Genomic DNA, 21157 nt, shown 5'->3' with positions numbered 1-21157 from the left:
ACATTGTGCTGTCATTAGTGCTGACAGAAATAGTTTGAAAATGGTCATAAAACAAATATTCTCTTTCTGACGTCTCGCCGTCTGATGAGTTTCTGTGGCTGAACATCGCCCCCTGGAGGCTCCACGGTGGAACGGCCTGCTGTAGTGAACTGAACAAAGTGAACTCAGCTGGTGTGAACCACAAGCTGTGCTAATTTACAACAACCTTTAACATTTCCCTCGACATTCTTCAGCTCAACGCGGCAATTCTTGTTTTTCACAACGTAAAGGTAAGTGTCCTCTCCGTTACTGTGTATTTCACGCTACGCGGTTCCACCCAATTAAGCGTAGCGGCTACAGCTAATCAGCTGCTGCTAGCGAGTTAGCATGCCACCAGGCCTGGTCCAGGCTGTTTTCTTCCGCCAGCTGGTCTCCTCTTCTTTAACCCGTTGTAATGGGATTATACACGTTCACACGCCTTCTGGGAAGCAACAGACGCGGTGACGGCTCCAGTCTGTATTTCGGCCATAGCCTCAGCTCATAGTAGGTTAGTTCCAGTTTATTAAAGCGTTTTTAGTGTGATTTCTTGTTTTACTAGTCCAGTCTGATGTGACGTCAGTCAGTCACCTGCATGCTGAGATCGTGAGATCAAATTGAGATTATTTTAGCAAACGTGCTTTAATCATTCAAATTTAAAGACAGATGTGATGTCTTTGAATTAAATCTCACATTTCAAAGTGGTCGAGTCACAGACTAGATAACCAACCCTCATGATGTATGAAGGTGAAACATGTTTTGAGGAGTTTTGATGTGGATGGATGAATGAATGCTTTATGGATCCCACAAGGGGGGATTTTGTCGTTACAACAGCATGGAAGATACGGCAAAAGCAATACAAATTACAGAATAAAAATAGAGGTAGTGTAGATATAAATGTACAAAAATGCACAGTATATACAAATAAAATAGAACAGTTAAAAAATGTTAAACAGTGCAATGGTGTTCATGATGTAGGATGGATTTGGCCAGAAGTGAGTTATTGTATTGATTGAATACATTTCACCTATATATGCAATTAAGGTAAAACAATATCTTCAAGCAGGAGACCCTTCTACTGTAAACATTTACACTAAACAGGTTATATTGGTAGAAATTGAACTGTTACATCTATTTTCAGTGTCCCGGAGAGTCGCAGCCCTGCATTCCAGAAAGGAAGACGAGTACTTCACCATGAGCTCAGACGATGGTGAGACCACACACACACACACACACACACACACACACACACACACACACACACACACACACACACACACACACACACACACACACACACACACACAAGTCATTTCTCTATTTGACTGTCATGTTTGACGGCTGCAGGTGACATGGAGAACCAGGCTGAGCTGGAGGAGAAGACGAGGCTCATCAACCAGGTGTTGGAGCTTCAGCACACATTAGAAGGTACGGCGCTGTCACTCACACACCCTTCACTTGTTAATCTAGGATGTCAGACAATCAAACTGTCCATCTACTAAAATATAAAAATATAAGCGGTGAGTTGACCGATTTGTAATCTTCATATCCCTGTAAGATGACCTTATGTTACATCTTGAAGACGGTTAGGCCGACCGCATTTGATTGAGAGCACGTAACGTTTGGATTTAAATACAAACATATTGTCCGAAAGAGGCTCCACGGTGGAGAAGTTCGTTCTGAAAAGGGGAGCGACTTCAGCAGCATCGAAGGGGTTTGGTTACAATAGATCAGATGTACACACATAACAGAAACAGAATATTTGAAGGCAACGTATATGCTGATATATAAAACAATAAGTGTATGTTCTTGAAATTTATAGTCAAATATTTTGCAATATTTCTTCGTTTTAGCAAGAATATTATTATCACAGAAATACCCTGAAATATCATGATCATGTTTTCAGCCCACACCACAATAATGAACACTAGTGCTGCCAGGTAAATAGAAAAGAGAACAGAGATACATAATCAGCCATCTGCAGTGTTGTACGCTATAAAGTCTGATCACAGATGGTGACACCTCGATGCCTTCATATCGAATTCTGATTGGTCGGTTTGTCGGTGAAAGCAACCGCCACATTCGGTCCGAAATTCGAACGACACATAAAAGCCCATTTGAACTGTGAAAAGATGACCTCAATCAAGGGGGAGTTTCTCTGCAGTGTTTAAAAAAAAATCATCAGATGTGAAAACTATTATGTTGATAGTTGGGAACAGTTTCAGATTTCATGTCGCTCAGGTGGTTTACAATTATTTTTCATTCAGACTTTCCATCCAAAAATCCGTCCAGCCTCCACATCCCTGCGTGATGTCGTGATGTATGTTTGATGTGTTCAGATCTGTCTGCCCGGGTGGACGCCGTGAAAGAAGAGAACCTAAAGCTCAAGTCGGAGAACCAAGTTCTGGGTCAGTACATCGAGAACCTCATGTCTGCCTCCAGCGTCTTCCAGACCACCGACACCAAAAGCAAACGAAAGTAAGGAGAGCTTTGACCCAAAACCGCCCCTACATGTTCCCTAACCTGAACCCCGACCGTCCTAGCTGACCGGACTCATGGACCCTTTAATAATGCCCAAACCCGAAACATGTTCCCGTCTCAAACATGTCCGTAAATATGGGTATTTGTCTTTACCGAAATGTGGCCACCAGGGGGCAACACAATCTAAAGGAAAGAAAAGAAAGAGAAACGTGTTCGGCCAGTCAGCAAAAAATGGCATTAATATTGAGCTCCAGTCATCAGCAGACATGAAACCTCCCTCTCATATCTGTAAGATGAATTTTCTCCTGAAGCCTGTTTGAATCAGCTGCAGCTCGCATCCAAGTCGAACTTCATCTGACAGCCCAAACATCTGCGACAACGTCGCCAAAAAAGTCCAAGAACGCAGCAGGTCCAATAAACAGGTGGCCACAGACAAAACCGGCAGCGAAGTCAGTGAACAGCAGGCGACCAGGGAGTTATTTTTGTGCTGTAAAAGAAATCCCACCTGGCTCAGTAATCAGAAGTATGTGGATATGTAAAGCACATTAAAGAGAAAGGGACTACTGTTAATCAGAAGTGTAGATGGACACAAACGAGGACATACGCAGTAGAAAACTCATAATCATACTATCATTTAAGCACATTTATTGTCATTATGTATAAATGAAACCACCTTTGGAAAGTCAGTAAAACTCCCAAATTTGTCGGCGAAACTCGTTTTTCTTTTTGACCACATTCCTTGGTCTGATTGACCTCTGACCTTTGGCCAGCCAACACAACACATCCAGCTCCAGAAATAATTTGGAGTAATGAGGACAACGGTGACGGTACGTGTTCACGTTTGTCTGATGGAACAGATGCACTTCAGCTTTAATCAATTCAACTGTCAGCACGGTGTGATGACTCACATTTGATGTGCGCTACAACAATAGATTCATACTTCCCAACCTTTCACACGCATATCTGAACTAATATGTCCTGTCTGCTTTTAAGGTGCGGATAACCTGCAGCTCAGGACCGTGCTAGACGGCCAGCGTGCTACTCACGACACATCGTACGGCTTCACACAGACGATAGAAAGGCTGCTGTTTGGGGAGTTACAAATTAAGCGTGTGTGTGCGTGTGTGCGTGTGTGTGTGTGTGTGCGTGTGTGTGTGTGTGTCCTGATACATCGACCGGCACCATGGTTCAGGAAGATCTGAGCACCAGGCTGAGAGGCAGCGGTTTGGCTGCTGTTTCAGCTCTGACAGCAGCGAGGTCAGCAAAAGACTTCCGAGGGGTGTTACTCAAGAGCACAGAGGCCCCCTCCTGGAAGTAGCCTTAGCATAAATACCATCTGAGTGAAACGTGAATGTAGTAATCATAGTAGTAACGCCAGTGTTGATCAAGGAGCCTGACAAACTTTGAAACACTGAGCTTCAATCAGTTCCTCATCAGTCCCGGTACACCACCGTCCTCCTCCTCTTTAAAATCCACTGACCACATCTCTACACGCTAATAGCTAATGCTAATGCTAATGAAGTAGCTAATGCTTTCTTATTGTGCACATGTAGTTTACTGCAGCTGTTGTGTGTAAATGGTTGATGGTTGAATGCGGGCGTGTCGAAGGCCAGACGTGAGGCTGATCTACGCGCGCACGTTTCCACGTGGATTGCGATCGATAAAAAGAAACCGTTTTAGTGTGGATCCTACGCAAAGTTTTCTAAAACAATGAACAGGAATGTTGTCAGAGATGTTTGGAAGTGATGAGTCACTGTTTCTCCTCCCAAACAACAACAAAAAGAAACCTCACCAACACCTTCCTGTTGAGGGTTTCTGCTTCTGGTAAAAGGCTTACCTTTACTTCCCTCTTCTCCTCACAGCATCAGTCATTTTCCAGTGAACACAGTTTTCAGTGTTTGCTAGTTGGTTGGTGATCATGCGTGTGTGTCGAACAGTCGAGTCAGCAGTAACTGAGCACAGTACGGGAGAATGGGGAACATCATGTCGTCCGTTAGTTAGTGTTGCTGCCGTTTCTGTAGGTACAGGAGATTTTAGAATTTGTATTTTGTTGCCATAAAATGATTGAATTGTTCCTGCGTGGAACCTCTGAAGAGAGGAAAACGATGAGTCTTGTTATTTCAGTACAATGTTACTTTTTCTTGCTGCTTCTCTCAAGTTGGGAGTTAACTAGTTCATAGCCAAGACCACAATGTGTCATTTCATCTCAAGCTGGGCAGTCTTGTGTATGTGCTTCATGTTAAACTGGCTGTCAGTGACAAATATACATACTGGATTTTACTCATCTGTGAAGTCTTGAAAATGTCTTTAACCCCTGTTGCATTTGTACATTGTTTAAATTTTTTGTTGTTGTTGTTGCTAATTTGAAATGGCTTTACTTTAATAAAGTAAGGATCCTTTTGTTTTTTTTGATGAAATGTTTCTGAGTGATGTTTTCCTCCACTAACCACCTGTCTCGTATTCAACATGCTCACAGGTTCTCGAAGGGCTCTCGAAAGGACAAGTGAGCCGCCGCTTTGCTCGCTGCATTTTCACAGCTGGTATGTGCGGCACATACAGACGGGTGACAAATCTAAACCAAATTGGTAGGCAAACCTAAAGAAAATGAATGTTCTCAATGAACTCCCTTTTCCATTCACTGGTCACCCGCCTGTATGTTTGTAAGGAGACCGAGATGTGGACGGATCCATGTGTGTAGTTATTGTTTTCGTGGTTCCCCACAGAGGATGTTTTTGCCCTTTACGCTGAACTCCTGTGTTTCCCAGGATCCCAGGACCATCTTAACACCTGTCTGTTCGTGTGTTAAGATGTTTGTGAATGTGGGTGTAACCTGTAGGCTGCAGGCACAGCAGTGGGAACTCTACTGTTTCTGGTAGTCTCGATATCGAACCCAAACAAAGACCAGAGAAAAGAAGATGAATGAGAAAAGATGGCTCTTTGTCTGGTAGCAAAGTAGAGACTAGCTGAAGTAGTTAAAACCCCCGTTTGGAGAATGTAAAGCGGTAATTACAGGCTAAATGGTGGGAGAAAAAAAAGTAAGAAATACAAGTAGAGAAATGACTCTACAATCCACTGTTCCCTCCACATCCAGCAGTATTTAACTGAAATAGTAATTCTGTTGCCTCTGAATTAAACTTTTAGCCTGTAATGTTCCGTGTCATCATAGAAATGTTACATAGCCTCACATCAGATGAAGTAAACAAGCTTATAAATCTCACCAGATGGTCAGCGCCGGCCGCTCTGAGAACTTGACGTCTTTAAATGACTTTAAACGTGTTTGTACAGGGAGCGAGCAGATGACGTAGGTCAGACTGAAATAAGTCTTCATTGGAAAAAAAAAAAACAAAAAAAGATCAACTAGTGTATTGATATGATCCAACTCCTGATTTTTAACAAGCTTTCAAATTATGGAAAGAATGCAGTTGTACAAATGTTACCACTATGATAAGTGTTATTCTGCATGTTTATTATTTCCAACAAACTCCCATGAAAAGACCAAAGAGACCACTCGCTGGGTGACTTTATGCATGATGTCACACTGGCTTCGGCTCCTGGCACACTTTTGTCTCTCCCCTCTACCAGTGAGTAATCACAGAAACACTGTCACCGTGTGCCGAGGTCATGAGCTCCGCTGCAGACGACTCTGTCACTTCTGTTGCGGCTGTAAAATGGTGGACAAATTGTTCTGAGCATCACAACTGCTGCAAAAATAATCAGAATCTGATCCATTCGCTCCAATTACAAGTCAAATTCTGGAAGAGCTGCATTTTATCACCATTCGAATGACCATGAAGCTGAAGTTACAGATTGTGTGAACTCATTTGACCCGAGTCAGATATGTCGCTACGTCTCCAATAAATGTTAACTTTAAAACTGATCTGCTTGGTTACTATGGAGATGATGTGACTCCCTCTATTCATTCAGGGACATTCATTTGTACAGTCCACATCAGAAGTATGTTGTTTGTACTTTGGGGAACCTGTTTTGCAGTTTTACATTCCACATAATTGCCAAGGAACTGAAATTAAAAACTCCAAAGACAATGTGACACTGGATGTAGTTTCTTTATTTGTTACAAAAATACAATGTAATAATGCAATAAATTACTGAGTAACTCTAGTGTTTTAACAATAGATTTTTTTGATAGGTGGAGTGTCTTGAAGCCATTCGCCTGAACAAGCAATTTGGCAATCAGTCCCCAAGAAGAGTGTGTTCCCCTCCCACATGTTTCATATTACTCTTTGAACTTGAACTGGCAGTAAGGCATCTCAGTCTCAGTCACGACAACCACAAACCCAGGTCCTTCCTCCTTTCAAATCATTGTCACGCACTTCATGCACTCCTTATTTGATCAAGTGTCCATGCAGTCAAAGTGTTTGTCTGGCAGGTGGAGCAGTTTGTTCAGGTGACGCCCTGGGCTGCACAGTGTGTGTGTGTGTGACACAGTGTGGTTTCCTTTTTCTCTGGTCTTCAAACTTTAATGTGAACCTGGCGGACAGGAATGAGAGTGAGTGTTAAACAAATTTATACACACACACACACACACACACACACACACACACACACACACACACACACACACACACACACACACACACACACACACACACACACACACACACACACACACACACACACACACACACACACACACACAAAAGACAGAGTCATTTCCTGGAATATACTTGAGCTCCAGTCACATTTATCACCACTTTCAGCGCTGCTTCATGCTCTGTTAATCACACATTATAGAATAAATGACCAATTATTCCAGCTATTCCAGGTCAGAAGCTTATATGAACATTTAAACCTCGTGTGCCACCTGTCCTCCCCGTGAAGTAGCGATGCCTTTAAGTACGCTGAGAGCCAAATGGAACGTGGCCAGCGCAAACAATGAAAATATAAGTTGTCTCGGACATGTAATGGCAGAGTGAGGGAGATATTAATCAAGCCCGGTCTGTGCATGGCCACTCAGAGTGAGAGGAAGTTACACGGAAACAGCCGTGTGGGTGGACGAGGAGCTCTATCATCGTGAAAGTGTGTCAAGGGATGGTTATGTGATCAGACCGGTAATCATCTGTGTACAGATACAAGTCATGCTTAAATGCATATTTAAGCACGAGTTTCAATGGCCGTTCCTGGCAGGATTTTGGTTATTTCAATCATATACCACTAAAATCTACTTAAGTTTTTGTGTTATTACCGAGATGCTTTCTGCTTCCCAAAATCTTTGAGTGTAAGTCTCTGGCTAAGAAATCAGGGCACTTCTGTATTTAGTCAGTATTTGCACATGAACTTTGTGTTTATGTTTTGTTGACTTCTGAATTTTGGATTTTGAATGGGTGATCTTCTATCACAGTGTAATTCTATTCTGATGCTCTGCTGATTAATTGAGCAGTGCTTTTAGGAACATGCACACAAATGCTTAAATACATGCTCAAGACAAGACACCAAAGGACAGGTACTCGGGACGGACCTCGCTCAGTACAGCCCAGACGTCGGAGTCGGAGTGAACCACCAGGCGGAGAGCAGAGATTGGCTGCAGCGCTTCTTCAATCTCACCTTGAGCTACTCCGTTCTGAAATGCACCTGAAACACAAAATAGTTTTAAGTATAAGGCTGAAAAATGACAAAATCACAGATGACTAGTTCGCTAAAAAGGTTTAGGTTTACACTGAATGCTCTTTTACAATGTTAAAGCTTTAGTCATATTTCAATGTTAATCTGAAGTCTGCATGCATGTACACAATGACAGCACATGCACACTTTTTATTATCCAGATTGAAGAAACTTTAAGAAAATTCACATGGGATATGAGTTAATACGGTTTGATGTATACATCACGTTTTTTTTGTTTTTGTTTTTTTGCACCGTCTTTCTGTGAAGATCCATCCCGCGTCCACCTCTGATTGGCTCTGATATTCTTACTCTAACCATCTCACCAACCTAACAGCGACGTACTAGCCAGAGCAGGGTGGATCTTCACGGAAATAAAATAGGAAAAAACAAACACAAGATGGTCATCGGTTGTTTGTTCAGGAGAGGAGCTGCTATTATCATGCTGCTCAGTTTGACAGTAAAACATGCCATAATGTTCAGTTCTTTAGGTCTTCTGAATGTCTATTAAAGACAAACTCAGCTGTGGTCCAGTTCAGTTCGGACCCCTGACAACCAAGTGGAGCCACAGAAGGACTGTGACTGATTAATTGATTATTATTGTTACATTATTTTATTTGATCTGCTTACCAATGATGATGAAGCCATTATCTGATTGGGTGTAGTTGGAAGACGAGCCAGTGACAAGTTTGTCTCTTGCTGACGTCTAAAAGAAGAAAACAATAATCAGTAAAGTATAACAGACACATAGATTGATGTTGAGCTACCAGAATAAATCCTGATATCCTCAACACATCACAACACCGTGACACAGATAAACACGTTCAGTATACTTGATTAGCTGATTGTGTATCTACGGTTGTTTTCCCAGCACAAACTGATTGTGACATTCAAATATCCGACCTCAGATGAGTGACTGTCAGCTAACATGTAACGAGATGTGGGTCATAAGGCTGTAGAAGAACTGTGTGTATATGAGGTTGTGTCTATGTACCAAAATACTGTGGTTGTGTATTTTATCATAATGGTCTCAACTTGCATTTGCCCGATGATGTCATAACGTATTCATTACAGTGGACTGACATCTTTTGTTTCATTTGACAAAAGCTTTGGACTAATGCAAACAAACTTGTTAAACTGATATACAAACTCAAATGAGAAGTAACACATATCATGTACCCATTTAAACAGCAGTAGTGATTAATGTCTGGAAACCATGACAGGATATTGGCCAAAGCACACACCACAACATGTCTCTCAATCACACAATAATGGTATTTAAATCAAAATTGCAGTATGAAAATTTCCCTTAGCCAGCTCATTTTCAATGTCTTAACAATCTCTTGGTTTCAACTGGAACATCTGACATTAGCCGTTAAGGGGAATTCTGTAGATATATATATGGATATATATATTTCATCGACAGGTGAATTCTAATCAAATCAAAAGGCCATTGAAAATACACACATGGTTATATGCATTACACTACATTAAATATGATCAATAAGCCTGAGTTGAAAGATCACTATTAAACTGTGGTGAAGTATTTTAAAATCCAGCAGGTTTTTACATCAATAGATCTCAGCCCGCATTGACCAAAGTTCAACCGATATCTGTCGTAGCCGTCCCAGAATCTGAAAACACATCTCTCAATTTGCTTTTCACCGTTACATTTTTATAACCTAAACTGTTGCGCTGTGGTCGAGGTCACTTGTTTCAGTGGCTCCTGTGAGTCAACACCTCGGCACTGTGTTTGACCCCTGATCTGGGTGTGATGAATATTTTCTGTCTCCACACCTTTGTTATCTGAAAAGGCTCTTAAGAAAAGTGGGTTTTACAACACACTGATGGTGTCTCTGATGTACCTGCGTTACGCAGAAAGGACAAAGTAAGTGACCTTTACACTTTTTTATGCACGTTAATTAGACTGGGTTATATAAACCCATTCATGAACTGACAACCCTGATTGTAAGTGGACCTGATGGTAACACTTTTACACACGTCCTGAGATCCCATTAATCCAAGAAGAAGTGAATCTCATGAATGAAACCTTCTCTGATATAAGTGAACCCAGGGGCAGACTAAAACAATTATTTTAGCTCAAAGCTTCAAATGATTATCTTTATATCCAAGCAAACAACCCATAATGCAACACTTTCTGTAGAAGACTGTTACACTGGTGCACTTCTCCATTCAAAATGTATTTGATGTTATGAACATGTAATTGTTTAGTCCTTGAATATAAAACAACCCCCATGTTTTTCAACCTAATTTACACCAACAATAATTGTCTTATATTTGGGTCGATATGGTGTTAAAACAGTGTAGTGGACTTCCTGTTTTGGAACGAAGGAGCAAATGTTCTCCTCATATTTCTGTCCGCAGCTGAAAGCAAATGTTCATTTATCTGGAGGCTGAACTTTTACACATGCCAATGCGTCTCATTTCAACAACACATACCAGCATGAAACTAGAGGCCTACAATAATACAACCCTGCTAGTGGCTCCAGGAGGCAGTTATGGTCCTGAAACCTAAAATACTGACAACGTAGCTGTGCTCTTAACCTGTGATACAAAATTAGCTGTTCACGCAGGCTGTAAAAAACATGTAATGTGACAAGTAATCTCCAACTTTTAAAAGGTTATTCCTCTCTTTTAGCCACTATTGACTATGGCACAGTATTATTTGTTTCAGTACATTTTAATTCTTTTTTTGTTAGATATATTTTCCAGTTCGAGACCATTTCATTTTGGCGAACTTCTTGGATGTCATCAGACATTTCACGCTTGTGCATATTTTGCCAAATAAATAATACAAAGCTTTATACAATTCATGTTTAATACAAATCATTTTAAAATCAGGTCACATATATAAGGTATCACAAAGGGTATTATTTTGTACCAGCTCTGAAACTATCAGTAGTTGCAGCACTTTTCAATACGCATCTGTTAAAAACACTGAGCTCCATAAGACGGATCTTATTTTTGACTGAGATAAATTGGAAACATTTTCCATGCGCATGACCCATCTATTTTCTTGTTGGTTTTTCATGTCAGAAAGTGGTTCACGTGTTGGTCTGTTGGTGTTTCACCTGCAATGTGAAGCCTGCGCCTCCGCACTCATCTTGTATAACGGTTTCCCTCTTATCTTCCATGCCGCGATTCCATGTCTGTCTAACTTTACTCAAAGGTCACCCACAGCATGACCACTTTTCCCCTTCAGTGTGACAGAAGTGTCAACCGACACACACACACACACACACACACACACACACACACACACACACACACACACACACACACACACACACACACACACACACACACACACACACACACACACACACACACACACACACACACACACACACACACACACACGCACAAACACAGGGCCAGAGCGAGGCAGTGGAGTGATAGCAGATAGCTTGTTGTGGCGGGTGTTTCCTGTTGCATGCCACTCTTTCCCGTGGCATCAACACCTGAGATGAAAACCAAGATCTGCTCGGCGGCGCCAGTAATGGAACACGTACACACGCACGCACACACACACACACACACACACACACACACACACACACACACACACACACACACACACACACACACACACACACACACACACACACACACACACACACACACACACACACACACACACACACACACACACACACATGCAGGTTACTCACATTGCTTGGCAGTACTTCCACTGTTGTGTTGTACAACATATCTCTGCTGGTCTCAATATTTCCACTGCGAAAAAGGTACCTACAGCAGGAAGGACAGCACCGATGTGATAAACTACACTGCATACGTGTCCACTACATGTGGATAAAATGCTGCATCAAACTATAACATATCATTATCAGATGTGTCACACTGTTTATCAGTTTCATTTCTGTTTCCTTCAAAATGTCATTTATGATGTCAGACTAAACCTTTAGCCACTGACAAACATTACTTCCACCTACTGTTAAACACAATTATACATTTCTTATCACTTGAATATTAACTTTATTTCTTTACTCTGCAAATATTGACCTAAAAGAAGCATACGGACAATGATTCAAAATGCTACTGCTCTATATCAATCATTGACAGAGGAGAACAAATTTAAAATGAGTTTACAGTGACTGTACGAAAATCAGACACAGAACAAATAGGACCTTTATGGAGCTCGTACAAACTCAGTTAGGACATTTGTGTTTTTTGTTACAGTAGAGTTATAGTCCTGACCGTGCAAACAGAAAGTTGCAGTTGTCCACCATCCGTGGCCAATCAACACCTGTGGTACCATTATGAGAATTACTTTTGTGAATCTTTAGTGGTGCTGTAGCCTTCCAGGTTTGAACTCATTGAGACATCCCAAGTCCCATCTGTGTGTAGTGTGCATGTTCTCCCCATGTTTGTGTGGGATTTTGCTTGTCAGTACCTAAAATCAAGGAGTTGGGGTGCTGCGATGTGTGGCTCCAAGTGTCTGTGCAGAGGTTCAAAACTCAAAGGTTCAATTTCCCCATTGTCATCAATAGTACTTAAAAAAAAGGTTAAAGTATGAAATTTGGTAAAAATAGTTATGTCAGCTTTGGTTATCCTCTGACTTGATTATGCACCATCAGGTCTTTTGTTTATGACCGAATACCGGCAGAGCTAACATCCCAGCAAGCCTCAGTTGTGTTTTTACTTAGGATGCTACTGTTCACATTTAGTTAAAATCCCTGCTTTTTGCTAAATACAGCCTCACAGAAAATGAGGGGAGAGTTTTCTTTTATCATTTGAACTTGTAAGCTTATCATTTTTTGGGGGTGAACATATTAGAAGCTCTGAACTGGGACCTCCGGGATTCACAACTACATCTTTATTCATCAGTCTGTTATAAAAAATAAAAAAAAAAAACACTGTCAGATGATAAAGAAGATGAACCCGCATTGGAAAAAGTGGAATTACTATACAAAAAAATAAATCACAACAGCTGACTGAGTCCATCGGTCAAATAAAAAAAAAAACAACAACCTGACCTGGATATGTGGATTGGCTGGGAGAAGTTGAAGAGGATGAAATCACCCTGGATGGGTGTTACTGCCCAGAAGAAGTCTTGTCCTTGGTAAGCCCTGTCCAGACTGTGCTGCTGGTAATGCTTCATGCTGCTGTTCAGCTGTGCAGCTGGGTTATTGTGGGCCCGGTGCAGACTCTGCTTCCTGAAGTCCTTATCCTGGAGTGGAGGATAGACAAAGGAGAACAGAAACACACATATATTGTATATGAACCACAGCATAAACACAAATAATCTGAACAATGTTTTTGACCTACCACTCAGTAAGTATCAGGCTGTTCTGTCATAAATCTGCTGGGCTCCATGACAGACGACCCCACGCTTTAGCCTTGATCTCACAAGACTTTCAACTGACCAAAGAGCTGATACACAGCAGCCTTCTATCGACACTGTATCCACTCAGCTGAAACTGTCTGAAAAGGTAGTTTCATTTTAATGCTGTTCATCGTTCAGTCATCAACCCTTCTTATCTGACTCTCCAAGCCTGGGGAATTTTTCACCACTATCTGACCCAGTTAATCTCTATAACACCCTGGACTCCGATTCTCACCCGAGCAGAACAGATGCTCAGCAGCACCACCCAAATTATTATCTACACTGCATCTGCTCAGGTTAAGCTACTGTGGCCTCACTGGCTTTATAGACAACTTCATCTGAGGGCCACACCCACTCAAGTTTCCAACCACCATCTCTGTGTGACTAGTTCTACCGGGCTCCCTGGGAGCCAAATAAAGTCTGTGGCTGTGTTCCAAATGACGTACTTCCCTTAGTACACTAATAAATAGTACTCTTACATGTGAGGACTCTTACTTATGTAGTGCAGGAATTTAACAGGTTAGTGTTGTCTCAAATCACACACTGCTGTTCTGCACTGACTGGAAAAAGCCTCAACATGTAAATACATCACCCGCAAAAATATTTGCAGCTTGAATGATTTAACTCAGAAATCAACGTGTTTTCGTGCCCTCTGTTTAACACACTGAATAAACACACCGATTCTTCTGCCCAGCTGTTTTGTAAATGTCTTAATTTGAAAATTCTTCACATTGGTGGCCCCTTCCTCTACAGTGCATCCAGAAAGTATTCACAGTGCTTCACTTTTTACACATTTTGTTGTTACAGCCTTATTCCAAAATAGATTAGATTCATTTTCTCCCTCAAAATTCTACACAAATACCCCATAATGACAACATGAAAAAATGTTTTTTGAAATTTTTGCAAATCTATTAAAAAAAAAAAAAAAAAATCACATGTACATAATTATTCACAGCCATGACACTCAAAAAAAAATATTTCCCCTCGGGGATTAATAAAGTATATACCTACCTACCTACCATACCTACCTACCTACCTACCTAAAAAGTGAAGCGCCATGAATACTTTCTGGATGCACTGTATGTGGCCAAGATGGCAGCCGTTTGGGGTGAAAAGTGTCCAGCGTTTCGCAATTCTTTTTTGGACTGTTTTGAGTGCGTCATCCTGGTACTCCTGGTGCTCTGCATGTTTCTGTACTTGTCAGTGTGAACGCACCTTTGCACTCAAAATAGTGAGTGTACTATGTACTAACGTACACAAGTGCGCCATTTGAAGAACAGCAAAGTTCAAACAGTGTCCTTTACAACTGTAGTTTGGAAGCTACTATTCATTGGAAGTATAAACTGCAGCAACACTACACTTTTATTAAAAGTATGAAGACACGCCAAACTTCTCCAGGCAAAGTAGCTTACAGAAACACAATGAAACTATTTAACATCAAGGAACATCTACTGTGATGTAATATAAAAAACAAAACACTCAGTATGGCGACTATTTGGTATTCTGTCTGACAGTTAGCTCCACCTGCACGTGATGTCAGCTACAAATCACTGGTTAACTCCAGACGGACATGTTTTGGGAGAATAGAGCACACCCACCTTCAGGTGTTGTAGCTTCCCGGGCAGGGAGGAGTGGAGGCCTACATGCTGGAAGAGGGACGGCTTGTACGTCTGCTTGAGCAATGCCTTCTGTGCATTGCAGTCTTTCTGGAGAAAATAAGATGTTGTTTACTACACAGCAGATTAATAATTCAATTAATTTATTTTCCTCACAAAGAGTAAAACAATGTATAGTCTTTTGTGTTACACTGTTGTGAAATTCTATTTTTTTATCTGTTTGCTTTGTTTCTTATATAGTTTCATATTCATTTTCCCACTCATATATTTGGGTAAGAGGAGTACACCTTATAAGTGCTTGTACTTCATGTTGCAGTTGGCTTTTGGCACGCACATAAAGCTTTTAGGTAATTTTACGAAAGATGCGATTCATACTGTTTGTGTCGCATTTTTATTCTTCCTGTTTGTTATTTTTTGATAGTTTGTGTTCATCAGTTTTACCTAATCTTTCCTGCTCGTGTTCTGTTTTTTTTTTCCCAATTGCATGTGTTTTTACACACCGTTTTTTGGGTCCTGGTTTTAGCTTGTCCTCTCTCGGAAACTATTCGGGTCATCTTGACTCTTCTTGGCCCCTGGGGCCCTTACCACTTGTATCATGTGTTTTGGAATTAAGATACCTTGTCATGTAGATACGCACCCATCCTGAGATTGTCATTTCATTACACAAAACACGAGGGGAGTTCACAAAGTATTCAGAGCCCTTCACTTTTTGCACACTCGTACATTTAATTCTAAATGGACCCAGTTTGCCTTTTTGGCCGTCACTCTTCACTCAATAACCCAAGATGTTGAAGTAACAATGTGTTTTGAAATTCATTTAAATTTACGTGGCAAAATTTTTGAGAATCTGCCACGAAGAATGGAACAAAACAACGTGTGCAAAGCTTGGAAAAAATGGGCCTCTAAAAACGACTGAAATAAGAATCTGAATACTTTTACAAATGAGATATTTCGCTTTTGGATTGCTGATAAATTTGCAAAAATAAAGAGGTCTGAATACTTTTTGAAGCAATTGTCACTGTTGAAGTGTATTATTCAGCGCATTATTAAGGGTGTTTTTCTACTCTTGGACATACTTTGTCTTTCTCAGGGTTGCAAGCCTTCACCCACAGGATGTGATCCAACAGCCAGTCGATGGGTTTGTCTTTGTGGAACATCAGGAAGAACTCGGCGATCATTGGGAGGTCATGGGTCCGAAACATCTTGCCTGGAGAATTGGACATAGACACACGCATACACACACTTATGTTATTTCCAGTATATTCTTCAATAAAATAAAAAATAAGGCTCAGTAAGTGGATTTAAAACTTTAATACTTAATACCTAATACGCACACAAACACACCTATAAATCCGAGCTGCGAGAACTCCAGGTAGAGCCATTTCTTTGAAGCTTCCTGGGTAGCAAAGGTCTTCATGTCATTGTAGTAGCCTTCTTTTGCAACAACATCATCTTCTAACTGGAAAACAGAAAATAAGACATTTGAAATACTCATTTCACTCCATTAATTCTCATACCTGGAGGTATTTTTTGTTGCCAGAAATATTTAACTTTACTAGTAACCATATTCTCGCTGGCTAATTGCCCGCCAACACTATTTTAGTTTTGTCCACATATTCAGGCTTTTGGGGGAAATACAGGATGTTTAATATGAAGAACAATGGGTTTTAAGATTAATCTGTCATTTATTTTTCTATATCTTGCAATTATTCATCAACGTTTTATTGTTGCAAGTAAAAGAGCAATTACCAAATCCTGACGTCAACACTATGGGCCTTGACAGTGCCATCTATCCGCTACAAGGAAAAGGTGTATTACACACTATATTTTTAGAAAGATGAGTGTGAAAAATACCATATTATGCACCAGAAACGGACACTGGATACACCTTTCTCCCTCCTTTTTAACGAGGCAGTCATTTTTAAATCTAAATAAAAAAAATTGAATATAGCACTTTTTGCTGTGTAGAATTTTTCTTGTAAAAGATCTTATGAAAAAGCTTTATTTTTTTTAAATTTCAGGACATGGGAACAATGATATCAGTAACTAAAGTCTGACCTTTACCTGAACATAATAGGTTCCTTTGTCCTGAGCATAGAGCATGAGGAAGCTGAAGTCCAGATTCTGCTTTGTTCGCCATCTAAAAGGAGACGAGGTGCACAAACATCACACAATGAGAATTTGTTCAGTTAACAAGTGTTCAACACACCAGACAGGTGAAGTGCCAAAATATTCTGATTCCCCCATTATTTTTTCTTTTCCTAAACATTGGATATATTTCTGTGAGGTACGGGTTTGGGTTTTTCCTTCTTTAATCTGTAGTGAATGATCCCACTGCAGCAGAAACCATTATATCTATAACACAAATAAAATGATGTTGTAAATGGGTTGCAGGGTATATATTTCATAATCAACCCAACTGACACAAACTTTGCAGCATTTCAAGAATAAAGCATATGTTTTTTGTACTTGACTCTGTCCTTGGAGTCACCGAAGGTCTCTTTTAGGAGGGTGAAGTTGGGGTAGTAATACTGCGAAGGGGAGACGACCTCCAGCAGTCCGGACTTCACCTCCACGGGAAAACTACAAAAGAAAATGCAGGTTACTTACAGAACTACAGACTTCACCATTAAAATACAAAGGGCATATGATGTTGATAAAAAAAGATGTATTCCTTCAAAATTATATCTTTAAAATTCCTTTTTTGAGATCACTGGAAGCCGGAGTACCTGGAGAGAACCCACGCAGGTACACGGAGAACATGCAAACTCTGCACTAAAAGGCCCAGGCCCGGATTCGAACCCTGAACCTTTTCACTGTGAGGCGACAATGCTAACCACTGCACCACCTATCTTATTTTATGTATACATATTTGTAAATGTTTTCATATTGTGTGCACCTTTTTTGTGTTTCAATGCTGCTGTGATGACAAAATGTCCCCACTGTGGGATTAACAAAGTCTAACTCTAAGTCTGCATGAACAGAAACTGTATTGAACGTCCACTATCAAGTTTACTGCACCAATAAAATGAGTCAAGACGTCAGAGCAGTAGACAGAAAAATGTATGTTCAAGTAGTGCTACTGGCCAGTGTTTAGGTAACATTAGTGTGCTGTGTTGTTTGAGATTTTTTTTTGTGGTGCCCCCCCAAATGTTTATCACCAGCCACCACTGTTAAAGTAGTATTTTTTTTGTCTCTCGATGTTGGTGTCCCGTATTAACAAACCGCCACTGGCACGTAGTGTACCCATTTTGCATATTATGGAAAAGATCTCTGAGATTGTGTGAACACAATGTGCATGCAAGAGATTATGGACCGGTGGTGTTGTTTACCCTTTATACTACTTCCTTGTTAGGCCATCCCTCATGCAGCAGGTAATGTTTCAACGAGGATTCATTTGTTAATTCTAGAAAACTAAAATATGCTGGTGAGGTTTTCTGTCCATAATCTACAGGAAGTAAATAGGTACAGACAAATGGAAACACTAGTGAAATCTGCATACCTTGTGATCTTAAAATATAAGTATTTTGCTTTTGTCCTGAAATAATTCATTAACTATAGTTCCACTGTTGTTCCAATTTTATTATTGTTAGAAATTTTAAATGTCCATGCATCTAGTACTTGTTTTGGAAAATACTTCCTAAGTTAATGATCATACTTGCTAGTTGATAAACCAGAATTTGGATCAAAAAAGGTAAATCTAAACAAACCTGAGAAATTTCTTGTGTGAACAGAACAGAAGGAGTAACTCTGACTTGGACAGTAAAACTTGCTTTGTCACCTTGTACCCACACAGATGTAGCTTAGTGGATGTAGTGAGTACATTGAGAGGTGGAGATAACCACACAATTGCAGTTCATATTTATGTACCAAATGTCCCATGTTGTTTTGGAATTGACTGTATGTGTTTTGCTTGTCTTTTATTCTGTGTTCGTAGGAGAACTACTACTACAGTTGTTTATGCACTATTTTATGTCCTTGTTTATGTGTTAGATTTTGATTGAGGTTATGCTGTAGTTTTTAAGTTTTAAGTTTCTGTAATGCATTTACGTACCGAATCTATGCACTGGATTTATGCATTGAATTTATCCACTGAGATTATCCACTGACAAACCTAGATCCATTTGAAACTTCAAATGTTTGTGTGCCTCCTAGTTTAAATTGCAGCAGGCTACATGTAGTCTGTGTGGATATCTTAACTTAATAACGAACTTATTAACCATAATCTGCTACTGTTAGATGTCAGCACACACAGAGTGCATTGTAGCTGGTGAGTACATAGAGACGTAATACAATTTTGTATTGTGATTGTGTGTCTAGCAGGTGTAAATGCAGTTTGTACAAACTCATCACATTCTTAGGTAAAACATAAACCTCATGACACCCGTTTTACGAATATATTTTGATTTGATTTTTTTTTGTTGATTTTATACACTTTATTAATCCCCGAGGGGAAATTTCTTCACTACAGCAGGGGGGCTCTCAGGGGGGAGCTGCTGCAGCAGGCTGCCACGACCGCGGCGCCAGGTAACCTGACCTGAGGTGCATGTTTTTGGATGATGGGAGGAAGCTGGAGAACCCGGAGAGAACCCACGCAAGCACAGGGAGAACATGCAAACTCCCCACAGAAAGGCCCAGGACCGGATTCGAACCCAGAAACTTTTTGCTGTGAGGCGACAGTGCTAACCACTGCACCACCGTGACGCCCCTTTTCTAAGAGTAAGGAGGGAGAGTAGATTTTTTTTTTTTTTTGAAATACATGCAAATGTTACTTTTAATACAAGTTTTTGCACATGTTTCTACAGCTGTTCTGATCTGTTGAAAACAAAAGGTGAAACATAACCACAAGCTGTGAAATGCTGTCGGAAGATCTTTTCAGAAGGTTATAGGCTTTTAGAAATATTAGTGTATTGATCAAAACTTAGAAAAATTTGAGGCACTGAATAGAAGAGCCTTGATTGAGGTGTTTTTGGATTCTTGAAACCACAAAAATAACTTTTTGTGAATATCAAGACCATTAATAAAGTGAAAAGTGTCACATTTGGGACCTTTTAAGTTACACACATGACTCTTATTTTCCATTTTGATGAATTTAGTCATGAAGTGATTTCTTGAGCAGAAGAGGATGTCCTACAAATGAAACCTAGGACAGGGTGAGCAGAGGAAACGAGGTCAGTCCATGACATCGACAGGTAAATTAGAGAGACGGGAGGCTCAGTCACAGTCTGCTTTGTGAAAGAGGCTGATATTAAGAATGGCATATGTTTACATACAATACAAACCTGCTTTAATCAACGAACACATTTTAGTCATCAGGTTCATTTTTTACAAATGAATCGATCTTTTTGAAACTTTTTCATCTGAAAAACTGACAAGCATAGACAGAAGAAGCTGACTGCTGCTGCAAGCAACAGACGACATGAAACCGAAGTAGACAATAGTGACGCCATCGTGAAACTGCCCCATGGGAGGCGATCTGGAGTCACTTACTTCTTCCTGATGCTCTCTGCTACGCTGCCCACATAGTCCGAGTCCGTCTGCGATGACAGGGAGAGGGAAAAGGAGAAGATCAGTGATATGGAGGGATTTCTGACTGCGTGAGTTCATACCAACTCACAATGACCAGAGTATGGAGGGTCAGGTAGCCTCGTTGTGCTCGTCTCCCGAAGGCCGTTTGACTCATATCAGACTCAGTTGCTTTTAGCCTGTTTAACAGGTTTTGACATTTTTCTAAGATATCATACTGGATATCATATTGCATGTTCAAACAACAGTCCCCTAAATAGAGAAGATTGACATGGGAAACTAAGTATGAATCCAGTTACGTGACCCGTACAGTTTTATGACGGTCTAGTACATGTCAGAGCATGTCATGTGTGTGTGTGTGTGTGTGTGTGTGTGTGTGTGTGTGTGTGTGTGTGTGTGTGTGTGTGTGTGTGTGTGTGTGTGTGTGTGTGCGCGCGTGGGAGAGAGAGAGAGAGAGAGAGAGAAAAGGTTGTTTTGCTGGAGGTCAATAAGAGATGCTACTGACTTAATTATGGCTCATTTATATTCTCAAATC

The 21157-nt window shown here is 40.5% G+C and overlaps 2 protein-coding genes across 4 annotated transcripts; one reads left to right on the top strand and one right to left on the bottom strand.

Moving 5' to 3' along the window:
- The first annotated feature begins 72 nt into the window (after nucleotides 1-72).
- LOC138626199 (short coiled-coil protein B-like) lies at nucleotides 73-6544 on the top strand. Of its 3 annotated transcripts, none has more exons than XM_069707689.1 (5): nucleotides 73-269; nucleotides 1157-1225; nucleotides 1363-1443; nucleotides 2355-2493; nucleotides 4973-6544. In XM_069707689.1, exons 2-5 carry the CDS (start codon nucleotides 1210-1212, stop codon nucleotides 5001-5003), a joined length of 267 nt encoding a protein of 88 aa, XP_069563790.1. In that variant the 5' UTR covers nucleotides 73-269; nucleotides 1157-1209; the 3' UTR covers nucleotides 5004-6544. The 3 variants fall into 3 exon arrangements, with proteins under 3 accessions (XP_069563790.1, XP_069563792.1, XP_069563791.1); XM_069707690.1 differs by lacking the exon at nucleotides 73-269 and adding an exon at nucleotides 331-526; XM_069707691.1 differs by having other exon boundaries at nucleotides 91-269; nucleotides 2355-6544.
- A 7-nt stretch (nucleotides 6545-6551) lies between these two features.
- LOC138626197 (alpha-1,3-mannosyl-glycoprotein 4-beta-N-acetylglucosaminyltransferase B-like) lies at nucleotides 6552-20693 on the bottom strand (the record flags this gene model as incomplete). Its single annotated transcript, XM_069707687.1, has 11 exons — nucleotides 6552-6984; nucleotides 7973-8085; nucleotides 8743-8818; nucleotides 11805-11883; nucleotides 13131-13324; nucleotides 15079-15186; nucleotides 16173-16303; nucleotides 16441-16555; nucleotides 17161-17236; nucleotides 17566-17679; nucleotides 20587-20693. Coding segments are annotated over 11 exons (1131 nt in total), but the record flags the coding sequence as incomplete, so codon positions are not given.
- Between the last annotated feature and the right edge of the window lie 464 nt (nucleotides 20694-21157).

Source organism: Brachyistius frenatus, unplaced genomic scaffold (genome assembly GCF_029030835.1).
Source record: "Brachyistius frenatus isolate BFR_SWC_R1_liver_20210118 unplaced genomic scaffold, ASM2903083v1 Contig_71, whole genome shotgun sequence".
In the NCBI taxonomy this organism is placed as follows: Eukaryota; Metazoa; Chordata; class Actinopteri; family Embiotocidae; genus Brachyistius; species Brachyistius frenatus.
This window is presented reverse-complemented; position numbering and strand designations above follow the sequence as displayed.